The sequence below is a fragment of the Ambystoma mexicanum genome, chromosome 9 (genome assembly GCF_040938575.1).
Source record: "Ambystoma mexicanum isolate Mex_15411 chromosome 9, UKY_AmexF1_1, whole genome shotgun sequence".
Lineage (NCBI taxonomy): Eukaryota > Metazoa > Chordata > Amphibia > Caudata > Ambystomatidae > Ambystoma > Ambystoma mexicanum.
Genome location: NC_090931.1, coordinates 616,982,818 through 616,996,094, shown reverse-complemented (window position 1 = coordinate 616,996,094; position 13,277 = coordinate 616,982,818). Strand labels below are relative to the sequence as shown.

At 43.4% G+C, this 13,277-nt stretch overlaps 1 protein-coding gene across 14 annotated transcripts in view; it reads right to left on the bottom strand.

Annotated features, from left to right (window-relative positions):
* Positions 1-13,277, bottom strand: part of MYO18A (myosin XVIIIA) — a 1,313,149-nt gene that overhangs the window by 568,698 nt on the left and 731,174 nt on the right. For all 14 annotated transcript variants that reach the window (XM_069615286.1, XM_069615296.1, XM_069615289.1 and 11 more), the window contains one exon: positions 6,281-6,451. In XM_069615286.1, the coding sequence (XP_069471387.1) occupies positions 6,281-6,451 (171 nt within the window). The remainder of the gene's footprint in view (positions 1-6,280; positions 6,452-13,277) is intronic.

Genomic DNA, 13,277 nt, shown 5'->3' with positions numbered 1-13,277 from the left:
ATTATAAAGACTGGTACAACAAAGGCAGCGGCACAAACTGCGATATCCAGGTATTATACACAAAGAATCGGAAACAGCACACACACGAAAGCTAGAGAAGCATGCACGCCTGCATGCAGGTTTTACAAAGACTGGTGGAATAAAGCCATACTCAAATTGCGAACGACATGCACCCTCCCATAAAGAGCTGGTTGTCACTGAATGTGCGCATGCTATCGCTATGTAGAATGGCAGAGGAACTACTGTATGCAGTGACATTTCATCATCTACAACATTAGCTTCTCATTGTTTCCCTGCATGGTTGTGAGGGAAGGTAGCCTTTCCTGAAGCTGCCCAGCCACTCACTGTGTGCTCTGGCCCGGGATGATGGATGTACCTGTATAGCTCTGGACAGTGGTGTGAAGGGACAGTGTGAGCATAAGTGCTTGACAATGAGCCATTGGGTCCGCCAAATCTGTTCAGTGCTGTTGGCTGCCACCTTGGCCTGACACCTGCATGATTTATTCTAAGCAAAACTGAGTAGATCCAACTTCAGAATTTTATTATGCCCACCTATAAGCATAGAATGAACTAGTGCTTCCTCTGTTATAGCAAAGGGTGCCCGTGAGAATCAAGTGTGCAAGTTGCCCCCGTGGACAGTTCATACCTTTAAATTCCCCAATCTAAACTGGTCATTGCCTGCTCCAGCACATATATAGTGGTCCGGTACAAGGGATTCCGGGATTCGTACACAGCTGCTAAGCAGAGTTCCTGCAGAGCTTCACATCTGCCCCACAATGTGACACGTCAGAAGCTCTTCTACAGATTCCTGCCCCAGTGTGAATCCGAAGATCTCGATAACCCCCTGCCTGACCTGCTTTCCTGGAAGAGACGTGTGGCAGCCAAGACCAAATGCCTTCATTGATCATCGCAGGTTAGTGGAAAGAAGATGGCCCAGTCTTCCGCCTGCTCTGTTCATCTACTTCTATGCCATATCCTTGATGAATAATCCCCAAGGGCCACTTTGCGCCAAGTGAGAACATCTCGTGCAAATTTGACTGTGCTCATTTTTTGTCGAGACGAACCTGTAAGCCACCATCTGCCTCTTATGTCATTGTGCCAAAAACACTAAAGCCATGCTCCTCCTGTGGAGTTGAGCTACGTCCCAGGGATTCTCATATCAACCCTACCGGACACTACTCTCTTTTTCGTCTTCAATTAAATGGAGCCAACCGGGTGTAGATTCAGCCATCATCTTTTCCGCCTCCTGCAATTAGTAATCTGTGACTGGAGGAGGCAATCGATGCCCTTCTGGACAAGCCACTGTTCCTCAGTACTCCCTTCACAGAATGAAGTTTAGCCTGCTCTGCCTGCTGCTCCCTGGGCCTCCCTGCATGGTGATCCCTTTAAATTCCCTCTCTCAACACACTGTGCCATTCTGTGCCTTTGGCATGTGAACATCCTTCAATGCCGAGAGGAGCTTGCATGGGTGCAAGCACCCCACGAAGTCTGCTTCCTGGTAGACCACCCCCATGCACAAGCCGATTAGCATTGGCCATATTATTTATTGCGCTTCACTGTGCACAGGTTTCTATAGGGATGGACGTGGTCCAGGCATGCATCATCCACTTCTTTTCACACACAGGGGTGTAGGCTTTGTTGGAAAAATTCTTTTGCAACAGACTAATATCCCCATTCCAAAGCTATATCGAACGCTGACCTTTTAGATGTCCACTGTTTTTAGGTGTGATTTTCACATGACACCACTGTCCTACTTTCACCAACTGTTTGTGCATGTTGCAGCAGGGATTAAAGATAGCTATTTCATCCTAGCATGCTGACAATCTAAACAACGTTTCTTTATGTATACTGGGGTCCGGTCATAAAAGTATGTAATGTATTTATTGTAATCTACGGCCTTATCCTTTGAATCAAGCCTTGCCTTTCCGCCCGCATACCATTGGAGAACAGAGGCAAGCTCACCCAGAAGACCAGAGGCTTTACATCCTGGAAGAGTGGCACAGGTATAAAGCTGGAAGATACAGATACGTATTAATGTAGCAGGGCCAGCTGTTGCATCTTGTACGGTTTGATCTTTTGGGATATTCTAAAGGTCTCCCTTATAACGCCCTCCCTGTCCATCCTCCTCACCCAGTGCCTAACCTCGCACTTTGGTTTTTGTTACTCACAGTAGTCTGGTAGCTTACCTCAAAAACTAAGTGCAAATCCTCCAGACCTACCACCAAAGAGTTAGGAAGGGTACAAGGGTAGTTGGGCTGTTTATCTAGGCTGGGGCATATCCCATAATAATTTAAACCCTTCCCTCATAGCTTACATTAGCATATTCAAGATGAAATAGGCATTTTATCAACATATATTTCTGAATGAACGTGGGTTTTCTCTTAGTAAATTATGACTGTGTGAAAACAGACCCTGCACCAAAAGATAAAAGGTATTTTGATCAGACATCCAGTGTTGCCAGCCTGCTTATAGGAACACAATTCTGGAATTAAGAGTCCTGTCCCGGCTCATTACCATGACTCTTCCACAGATATTCATATCAAAAAGATTCAAAAATAGGCATGGTAGCAAATTTGACGCACTATGAAAGCAGATTAAATTAACATATCAAAATAATTGTCAATTTCCAGTATTATGCACTTGCCCCTAAATATACTAGGACTGGACGTTAAACTAGCACAGTCCTAAAACAAGTGTGAGTTTTTTTTAGACTTTCCAATTTGTTAACATGTAAATGTTATGGTATGTAGATATTGTGAGAATAGACTGAAAATAAAGGTGAATGATATTGGTGACAGACGGTAAGAGAATTGAGTGTTGAAACTATACAATATAATTGAGAAAAGCCTGGCACCTTGATGTCAAAAAGATTATTAAGAATGTGTTCCATGTCATGTCCTGTGTGAAGGCATCATGAATGAGCCACATACAATGCACTGAAAGTTTGGGCTACACACTTTTATTTAAAATAAAGAAGTTTTGAAACTTAACTTGCCTTAAGCTAAGATGGGAGCTCCCTACCTAAATAAAGCCAAGGATAGTCGGGAAGTCCAAAGCAAATGTATGCCTGTGTCCAAAACCTATACTTGCGCTCAAATCTTTTTGTATACAATGTGTAGGGATGTCAGCCTCAAAATGATAACTGTTCAATATAAAAGTTTAGAGCTTCGACCAGCTCTTGGTCAAAAGGTTTCCCTTCCCTAAGGTTCAAATAGTTCACAGCACAAAAAGGGGTTCCCTTCCCCAAGCTTTCAAATCTTTCAACAGTTCTAACAGAACAATTCCTTGGGATCCTTCCCAGCTCTTCTGTCTTGAATATCTTCCACGAATTTCATAGAGTTCAACAATATTTTCAAATCACACAAGGTTTCCTTTTAGAGTCCATCAAAAGCCTCTTCGTGGTGCTTTAAGTGGCTTTTCCGTAAAGGGGTGTACTTACTTGGTCTAGGCGCAGTTGTTGTACCACACAGTCCACCCATTACAGGTCACGCAACCGACACACTTCACTTGCTCCTTCTTCATAGGCACGTTGCCACTCATGTCTACAGTGGTATTTTGACTTATTCTCATTCCACATCCTTGTAATGCTTTATCATTGCTTGTTTTGCCACCATTCGCTTGTTGCACTTTCACATACTCTCATGGCTCTTGCTAATGCTTGTTCTCTCAGATTGCAGAGTTCCTTTATGGCTCTTGCCAATGCTCGTATTCTTAATCTGTTAATCTGCAAAGTTTGCAATTATATCTTTGTGGCTCTTGCCAAAGCTTGCACATTTCCCTTAACTTTTGTGATTTTTGTGATTCCACAAAACATAATATTCATAACGGTATTCAACTGTACTTGCTTTCATTCAAATTCATATTCAATATACTCGTTTTCATCAAAATGCTTGCTTTTGTTTAAATTGGTATTCAATAGCTTTCTTATCAGTCTTACACGCTCGCCTGCCGTTCCGGTGTCCTCTTCTCTAGCCCGACTTGGCTGTCAGTGCTTACGGCATTCCAGCGAGGCCTTCAGCTGTCACAAACTCCCTCTCTCTCTCTCTCTCTCTCTCTCTCTCTCTCTCTCTCTCTCGTGCAGCTCCTCGATTCATCTCCACAGCAGCTCTCCATGGCTTTGCTCCCACCAACGAGGCATCTCTCGCAGCTTTGGCCTCACTCAGCAGCTTCTCCTGCTTATGCTGGTTCCTCTTACATACTCTGCCAATGGCCTCCAGCTTCCTTTAGTCATGCTTCCCGCTGCATGCACTCTGCATCTTCTCTTGTCCCTCCAGCAATCTGCCTGCCACCCTGCCTTCCTGGAGAGGTCTGCTCTTGCACAGCTGTCCGGATCCCTGCTTACACTCCTGACTCCATGTTTTTCAATCTTCCTGCTTTTAAACCTCACGCCAAGCTGATTGGTAAAACAAAAACAAAATAAAGACTACACCTTTCATTGCTGTTTTGGAAGTACTGTATTACTCTTGGATGCCTCCTCCTCGTCCCAGTAGCTAACTGGTGTTTGTATGTATATGTATCAAGAGAGACTGTGTTTCTAGTTGGTATAGGCGCATTTTAAATGCCATATCATATATCTCTTCCTCGTCCCAGTATGTAACTGGTGTGTTTTAGGGAATTAAAAGGAAAAGTAGGGAAGGAATTGACAACAGCCTATAAAGTCTTGGGGGACATTAGACTCATGGTGAAAGGGAAATGGGGATACCATGTCTCATCTAAGGGTACCTCATCCCCACTCCCCGAGTCTCCTCCATCCAAATGATCCTCTCGTATATCCACCCCTAGGGTCAGGATCCAATAGCGACTGCCTTTCCCTGGCCACCTGGGTGGAGGATATATTGGGGAAAGAAGTGAGGACACCCTCCGATTCCTCACACCTGCTAGACTATTTTAGTTCACATGAGGCAGAGTGATTCCCCACTTGGGAGCAAGCTATTAGAGATGACCCATTCTACTGCGTGAAAGGCAGAAGTGGATGTGAAACAAACAGGCTAAGTAGGTAGAGAAGGGCCGGATGTGTGTGCTTCAGTTTGCAGTAAAATATGACAGCTTTATGTATGTTGACTGGTATCATAAGGTCATGACATGCTTTGTTGCTTGTACTGCACCTTATACCACAATAAGGCCACCTCACAGGGCTGAAAGACAGGATGAAAGGTGTCAGATGGAAAACTAACAACGCGAAGACCAGTGAGCCTAAAGATCAGCACTGAGAGCTCCCACAACCAGCCAGCCGGACAGAGTCGAAATAATGGGTGTCGAACAGAAGTGAATGTACTCCAAAAACAGGCTCACAGGCATGAGAAATGAGTATCTGCACTGCTTGAACGCCTGGAAACTGTTCATAAAAACATCCAGGAGAGGTTGTATGTCCAAAAGGTGACTGTCAGGTTGGTAACTCCCTGAAAAATTAGCAAAGTTTTCCATTTTGTTTTCCCCCCTTTATGTTACATGTTGTGTGTTACTAAGTTTGTATACTGTGCCAAATCTGCCATATCACCACTGCAGTAGTATCAGAAAACCCACGCGTGTCCGTTCGAGCAAGATGCTTAACAACCCAGAGCACGGTCTTTGGTTCAGTAGCGGTCAGGCTTTTAAGCCTTCCACAGTGATCGGGTGCCAGTGTGAGCTTGGGAATGTTGAAACCATGCCACATATAACAGAAGGGCAAAGCCCTACTGCTTACTCTCCTAGGCCTCAAATGTCCATGAACAGCCTGGTTCAATAGACAGGAAAGCTGGAAGGAAATCTGGACCCTTTCAAATGAGGGAGGGTTTGATCCATGGCTCCTCTGGGAGCAAAGCACTGGACTAGAATTCCTGGATGTTTTTGAGGCCTACTAGGAACTTTATGGTGATGGTTATAGCTGTGTGTGAGGTAGAGTTCCTCTTAGTCAGAGGCTGAGTTGTTCTGGGAGTTCATCTGCAAAATCAATCCTTGAATCATTCTTGACCTGTGCTGCAGTTACCACATAATAAAGAATGTACATCTTAATTATCATTTGCTGTCAATATTTTAGATGTTGAGCTATTTTGGAATCAAAAGTATGATTGGATGCGACCTTGTAATTTCCACACGATGACTCTGGGTTCATTCTGGGTTAATCAACATTTCCTTTTATGTGTTGTGTAACTCCATCCTCATTAAAAAAGAATCGATTTGCCAAACCATCTTTAACGAAAATATACTGTTATTGCACAGAAGCATCAATCAGACAATATATGAATGGGTCTCATTCTCCGTTGCCTGGCAGGCCAGCGCTAGGAGAGTTAAGAGGACTTACCTGAGCCATCACCCTGACCATCCTCTGGACCCTGGCGAAAGGATGTCGACCTCTGTAGGGTTCCCTTGGGTTGGTGCTTGAAGATGGAAGAAGAGAGCTCCTCCAGGGAGCATCCCAGAAGGTAGGCCGCCTTCTGGGCCCACTCGTGACGAGCAAATTGTTTCCTGCCAGCTGAAAAAAGTTAAAATTAAGACATGCAATACTTGCTACTTCAATACTATTCACTTCCTCACTACATTACTACTGTCTCTGTTCCACACAGTGAGGAGTGAGCCCTATCTATTGACCTGAACAAGGTGTGCATAGGGACTAACCACTTATCCTCACAGAAAGTCAAAGAATGGCTGTATTCGAGCACACAAGGGCACCCATTTAACTCAGCCTTGGACTCACACATCCCATGCAATTCTAAAATGGAGCACCCTAGCACCCGCTAGTAATGTGGTATGCCATTACAGTTCCATTTTAGCTCCCCCCCACTCGAAGTGTTCCAATAATGGAACTCATGCAGCCATGGCAGTGCACAAAATCCTGGCTGTAACATCCCCTCCCCCGCCCCATCACCATGGCATTTGGCCTCATAACCAGATGTGAAAAAGCAACCCAAATAATCCTGTGTTATCCAGTGACAACACAATTAGGATCCACACATGACTCCACCTAGAAACCACAGTCCAGCTCTACACAGTGGGGACACCTCTATCCCTTTCCATTCCCGGTGTATTTTAATGCTCCCAAGGAGCGCCTCTTGATCTGGCAGCTCTGGGACTGACTATCAATCTGTCAAATTATGCCGAACCCCAAAAGCCACCATCATCTCCTATTCCAGTACAGAGACCCAACAGATAGCACTCCCGGGGCATCTTTAACATGAGCTACAAACCGTCCAGCTAATTCAGCTGTTGTACACACTTGCAGCTCTGCCAATCCACTAACAGAACCCTTGCTAATTCAGCTCTGCTACACCCACAAAGCTCTAACAATACCACTAAGCCCTGACCTACAGACCCCATGCAAAATGAGCTTTCTTCTTGCATAGCTCTGGCAATCCACTTTATCCCCGACCTATAGCACAGTCTGCTAAATGCACTGTGATACACCCCCTTGCATGTCACCACAATGCACCACACACTGATTCATTGGAAATGCATGGAGTTTAACAAAAAAGGCGAGCGTGACCTGGAGACTGAAAAGATGTAGTTGACCTCATGCTTTCTCTTACATGACAAACGTGTGTGTCTGCGCTGAAATAAGGAAACAGGTCATCTTATGAAAACACATATGAAAGAGGAGTGGAAGGATTTATGGAATCAGCCTCAATTATTGCCCTAAATCTTCACTCTTCCATAATCTGTAACGGTAGCAACAAATGTATGTGCAAGAATAATCTAGCAAAAGGCAACAGTGGAGCAACTTTGAGGATATAAGGGAACGTAACAGAGCGCAAATCTCACGCGCTGTACACATATTGATTCTCAGTTGGATCCAGAGTTAGGCCATCAGTCACCATTTAAAGAAGGATGGTGCGCAATGAGTTGGGCAGGGCATGTTGGGAGCAAAAGTCTATTTATCTGGGAATAACTTAATGGCAAGTGGGCTCTGAAGTAAACCAGCGGTTTACAAATGGCCAAATGGAACTGAATACAGAGCCTTCGAGAGTCCATTAGGCAGGATTAGTGTGGCAGGATGAAATCGGCTAACACTTTTGAAAAGTGCATCTGAGGTTCTTTATCTTATGTGTTGTGGTGGGAGCTGTTCTTAAAGATAGGTTCCCTTTAATGGGGAATGTGGGCCATGCTTGATGGCGCGGGATCAGGATTTAAGTTTTGGTGTCTTTAAAGCAAAAGGAATTCTTCCTCATCCAGTGGAATATATGGCCTCAACATCTCCTTATTTTGGCTGGGTTTCTCCTGTTATCTAATGGAAGGTGAATTAGAATGTTATCAGCGCAAAGTTGAAAATCCAGTCAATATTTACCTGTGAGTTCAGCATGTAGGAGCATGAAGAAGTTGAAAAATAAGGGGGACAGGAAGGATCCCTAGGCTACTCCATATATTTAGGACCCTCTGGTTTGGTTCAATGTTTCGTTCATTTTACATTGATGGTTCCATTGGCCACCAATTGCTTTCTGATTCTCTGTCCTTTCTTGGTTTCTGACTTTTTTTTTTTTTTTTTACTCTTGTTTTCCTTTCTTGTCTATTTCTTTCATTTGCAGAATTGGTTTTTATATGCGCAGTTGATTGTTTGCCTAGATAGTGTATTTTTGTGCTCACTTGTGATGTTTGTATATTGTAATGTTGGAATAAAAATTTAAGACAAAAAAAAAACAAACAAAAAACAAAGGACCCTCTGGTTTGACGATTCTATTCTTCTGTACGTGGTTGAAAAATCTATGGATCGAATCCGGTGAGGATCCAAATAATCTTATGCACTGTTCTAAGCTTTTGTCAGAATAACCGGGTCTACTCTAACCTAGTCTGCTGAAAAGTTGGAGCATGAGGTCATCTTGGTGCCCGTCCTCCAGGTTGTTTTTTTCACATATTTAGGAGTGGTCTTCTAGCATTCCCCTCTACACATTTCTACTAGGAAAGGTGTGTAAAAATATCTGCCTGTATCTGTTAAGAAGTTCGAGCGGACTGTGGGTTTAGGGACTGAATGGAGAGTAAGATTAGTGGAGAGTTTGGGTGACTAACGAGCGGGATGGGGATGGAAAAGAGTATCATACATTTAATCAGATTTTTGATTATTTTTATCAGAAAAGGTGGGGAGATCTCAAAGTTTCAAGGTAGCATCGAGAGTACTGATCAGGGTTTGTTAGTCCATGTAAGTTATTTAAGATTTCCCTACATTGGTTTTGGAGCCTCATTGATGTAAATAATGTGGTCTTCGTGTTAGAAAGCCAAAGGTTAGATCAGTCTTAGCCCTCGTCAAGGTTGGTCTTCCAGTCTACACTTAAACTTTTCCTGGATTGAATTGTACCATTTGCTTGTTTGCTTTTATTCCTTCTTTTCCATCTACATTTAAATTGTAGTAGTAAAATGAACCTTTTTTGAAATATTTAAGCCGTGTCTTACTGGTGATTTTTTGGCTCTGTGATATTATTAATGGGTGGATATTGCTCCAAGATATATATATGTATATATATGTTAGTATACATCAATAGGTTTTACTTCTCATGGTGCCACCACTGACTGTACCATGTTACTGGGGAGATGACTAGGTTTCATGTTTAGCTCAATATGTTGTCTGTCCACACTTTCGGGTGAATTTCTTGGAGAGGTAAACCGATATTGTAAGACAAAACAAAACCATCTGTAGGAACAAATGTATGTATGGAGGTTTTCGAATTGGCTGAACTCTAGTGCTGCCGTGTATTCTATGAAGCCACCCAATTGCTTTTAGTCAGGTGTGGCCACACACAGATTGCTGAACTAGAATTACATTTTTTGGGGTGACTGTGTGACAGAATTCAATGATTTCTTTGAAAAAAGAATTGTCATAGATTGGGGTAAAGTAAATGACTTATCACAAAGGAGGTGTTTGCATCAACAGTAATTGGAAGCTGAATATTCGAATGACTCAGGATCAGAGATTATTACCTCGCTACCAGGAAACACAAAGACCATGCCAGTCCACCCTTTCTCCTCGAATCTATGTTATGAAAGTGGATTATGTATTTTAGTAGGAGTAGATCATTCAAGACTGTAAACTGGTTCTCTGTAAGGCAATTTTCTGTGATGCCGCTTATCTCATATATGGACTTGGCACAATCAGGTCATGTCTACATTGACCATGTTTACTGAATGCAGAGGTATTGAATATCCCAAAGTAGATTGGATAATGTTTCTCACAAGACTGGTCTCCTTAACCTTCAGCAATCTAACCAGTTATTCCAACAGTTAGGATTCGGACAGTGTACTGTTTGCATGTCGACTATGGTTTCGCTATATTAGGTTTTAGTCATCTTAGAGTGTTTGGGTAGGCTATCAGCGATGAAGACTAAATGATACACAAAACTGGGATGTTTTGGTTGTAGGCCTTTAGTGTGAACAAGGCCATCTGGGTGATTGTGTTCATCCATCAAGAGGTTTTGGATCCCAATGACATGTAGTTTGCACAAGAAGACTAGGATTTGGCAGCAAATGGTTTATAAGGCTATGGTTTTTGGGCTTTGACTATGTAAGATTAGAAGTTAAGGCTTATTACGCTCATAAATAGTTGTGGTTGTTGCATTAGTCGTACCACTGTCTGTTCAGGAAACTTTGGAAGTTTTACAATTGTTGACACACACTTGCTCTAACAAAGAAAATATTCTCCCGCTATTTTTATCCCAGGTACCTCCTCCATACTCAGGTCACCGCCATTTGAATCATTCCCCACAGGGAAGAGTTGATCTTGATTGAGGGATACCACAGACACGAACCAAGAGTTTTCTCTCGGTCTCTTTGCACATCTTCTCCATCCCTTGGAGAGAGCACACACAGAGGAAATACATGGATTGATGATGCTGGAGATTCTGAGACCGAAACCTGGACAAGCTGAGATCTTTGCACTGGTTGCCCCTGGATGAGCACATGACCCTGTGCATTAACATTTTTGCTTTTCACTGCAAGGCCTGGAGTTTGATATGCAAGCTCCCATGGTATAACCTATGACAATTTTCACAAACATGCAAAGGCCATCTGCTCACAGAAACAATCTATTGGAAAACTTGCCAAGTTATTCAACCGTTCTATCAAGGCTCCCGACTCTGTAAACCATTAACCAGACTTACGACACCTAGACTAGATCATTTAGAGAACCCTTTAAAACATGTAAGAGAATCTTCCCAAAAAACGAATTACGCGATTGTGGTGCTCTGCCTCGCTCAGAGTGTGACGCACCAAAAGGGCACTCCCACGATAGAAGTGTGCCCATTAAATCATACAAGCTTGCTCACTAAATAATAAAAGCATGCTCAATAAAGCAGACGACCTGAAGGTGAACTGTATTTAAACTTAGTGCCATGCTTGGCCAAGGACAACTGAACCCACCAGGTAAGATGCCCGTAGGATTTCCTTTTGGGCCTAACGGAAAATGTCTTCTACTGCACCTTGGCTATTCTTTTCAAAAAGCCAGGTTCCAGTGATATAACATAGTGAATTGGGCCTTCTGCAAACTGTGGTGTGGGGGGGGGCTTGAGATGAGCAGCACCTATTGACTTAGATAAGTGCATAGTGCAAATCCAATCTGAGGCCTTGTTTTAACAGGAGCACTCGCTGCGCTGTAGAACACTCAGGGGTGTCCTTTACACACCTCCTGGGATCATGGGTTTGCATTGCAGGTCTCGGCTTCTTGCTTGAAGGAGGTGATCCTGGACACAGAGGAAGCTCTAGTTCTAGGCATTAGAGACCTCTCATGCAGTTATAGCCACCATCAGAAACCACAAGAGGGCACTTGCAAAGACACAAGAGACTGGCTGTCTGCTACTTGTGAACAAGAGTCCCAGGTTGTCTCTCCATTAACGCAAAGTATAGAGAACAACCAGTGTTCAGACTAGGACAACTGGAAGCAGTATCTCACACTTGGGGGAAGAGGTGGCAGGGTGTACCTGCTTTTGTGGATCAGAGTCTACCCAGAAGCCTACCCCCCGATTATTTCCCAAATAGTGCCCCACCAACTGAAGGCATACCTACTCATGTATTATTTTGTATATATTACACGGGCAGATTTACATTCAATTGGAAAGCATTATTGGAAACATACAAATGAAGGAATATTGCCTGGGTAACTACTCTGGATAATGGATTAATTTCTGCCATTGGTGGTGTACACTAAAAGTTAAATGTTGGATACACTGGCCAGATCGCATTCTCTCCTTCATAATGTGGACAACATGTATGGCTTTCCACTGATATTCACTAACACCTTTGAATAGCCCAGTAGCATCTCTGTTTCAGAGACAGCCCAGTGCCCACAAGACTGATACTTATGGCGTAGCCCTATTCATCATACAGCGATTGGAGAGCGTCCCAGCAAGGAGACTGTCAAAATGAATGCGGATGTCCAAAAGGCTAGCCAGTGTGATCTGAGACCCTGGATGCTGCTGGACAGCGCAGACAGGGCAGCAGGGATCACTCTAGGCCATGGGTTTCTGTAATCAAGTTATCCCCCTCATTCCCGTGGGAAATGATTTCAAAGGCGGTATCCTGCAGAAGCATTAAGATGGAAAGGATCATGCTTACCTTTTCCAATTAACTACATTCAATTAATACATAATTTTCGGATATGAAAATACTTCATAGGGAAGCTGGGTAGTCCGCTATGTTGGAGCAAGTGGGTTTTTGGAAGCTAAAATATGTAACAAGTGTGAAAAAAATGACCTTTGCCACGTTACAGGATCACTCCTTGCTACCTATCGTAGAACTTGGCTGAGACAACTAGTCTCCATATTGACTGCTCTGTAAGTGCCGAAGCAGGGTTCATAACCCATAGTCCTGGTCATGGCCCTCAGACTTCCAAGATTAGGCATATCATTCAAGTCAGCCACATTTGGTGGGTATCACTGTTCCTGTACTCAGTAGAGCATCACGGCAAGCTGCATAGAATCCCCATAGATTTCAATGGGCTCTCACACAGCAAAAAACAAAGATCTGATTTTGCCCACATGTTGAGCGGTATACCTAGGATATGCCTTGCCTGGTTTCAGCCCTGGGTCCTAGCCTGGGAGGTGGCCTGCAAACGCGAGGTTGAATCTTAGATGTGTGGCCAGCTGCCTGCATGATATGAACTAGTGCGTTATCGCAGGTGTGCAGTAACCACCAGGGGCGGTCAGGCTAAATCCACCACTTACAACAGTGGTTTGGAAAGGGAAACTATTAAATCCTTCAAAGGCCAACTCAAAAAAGTAAAATAAAGAATATGAGCAGAAATGCTGGAAATACAAAAGAATAAAATCAATTAATAAAAATGTCACCAGTGGATAGGGAAGAAATTAAACATTTTTACCTTCATCTGC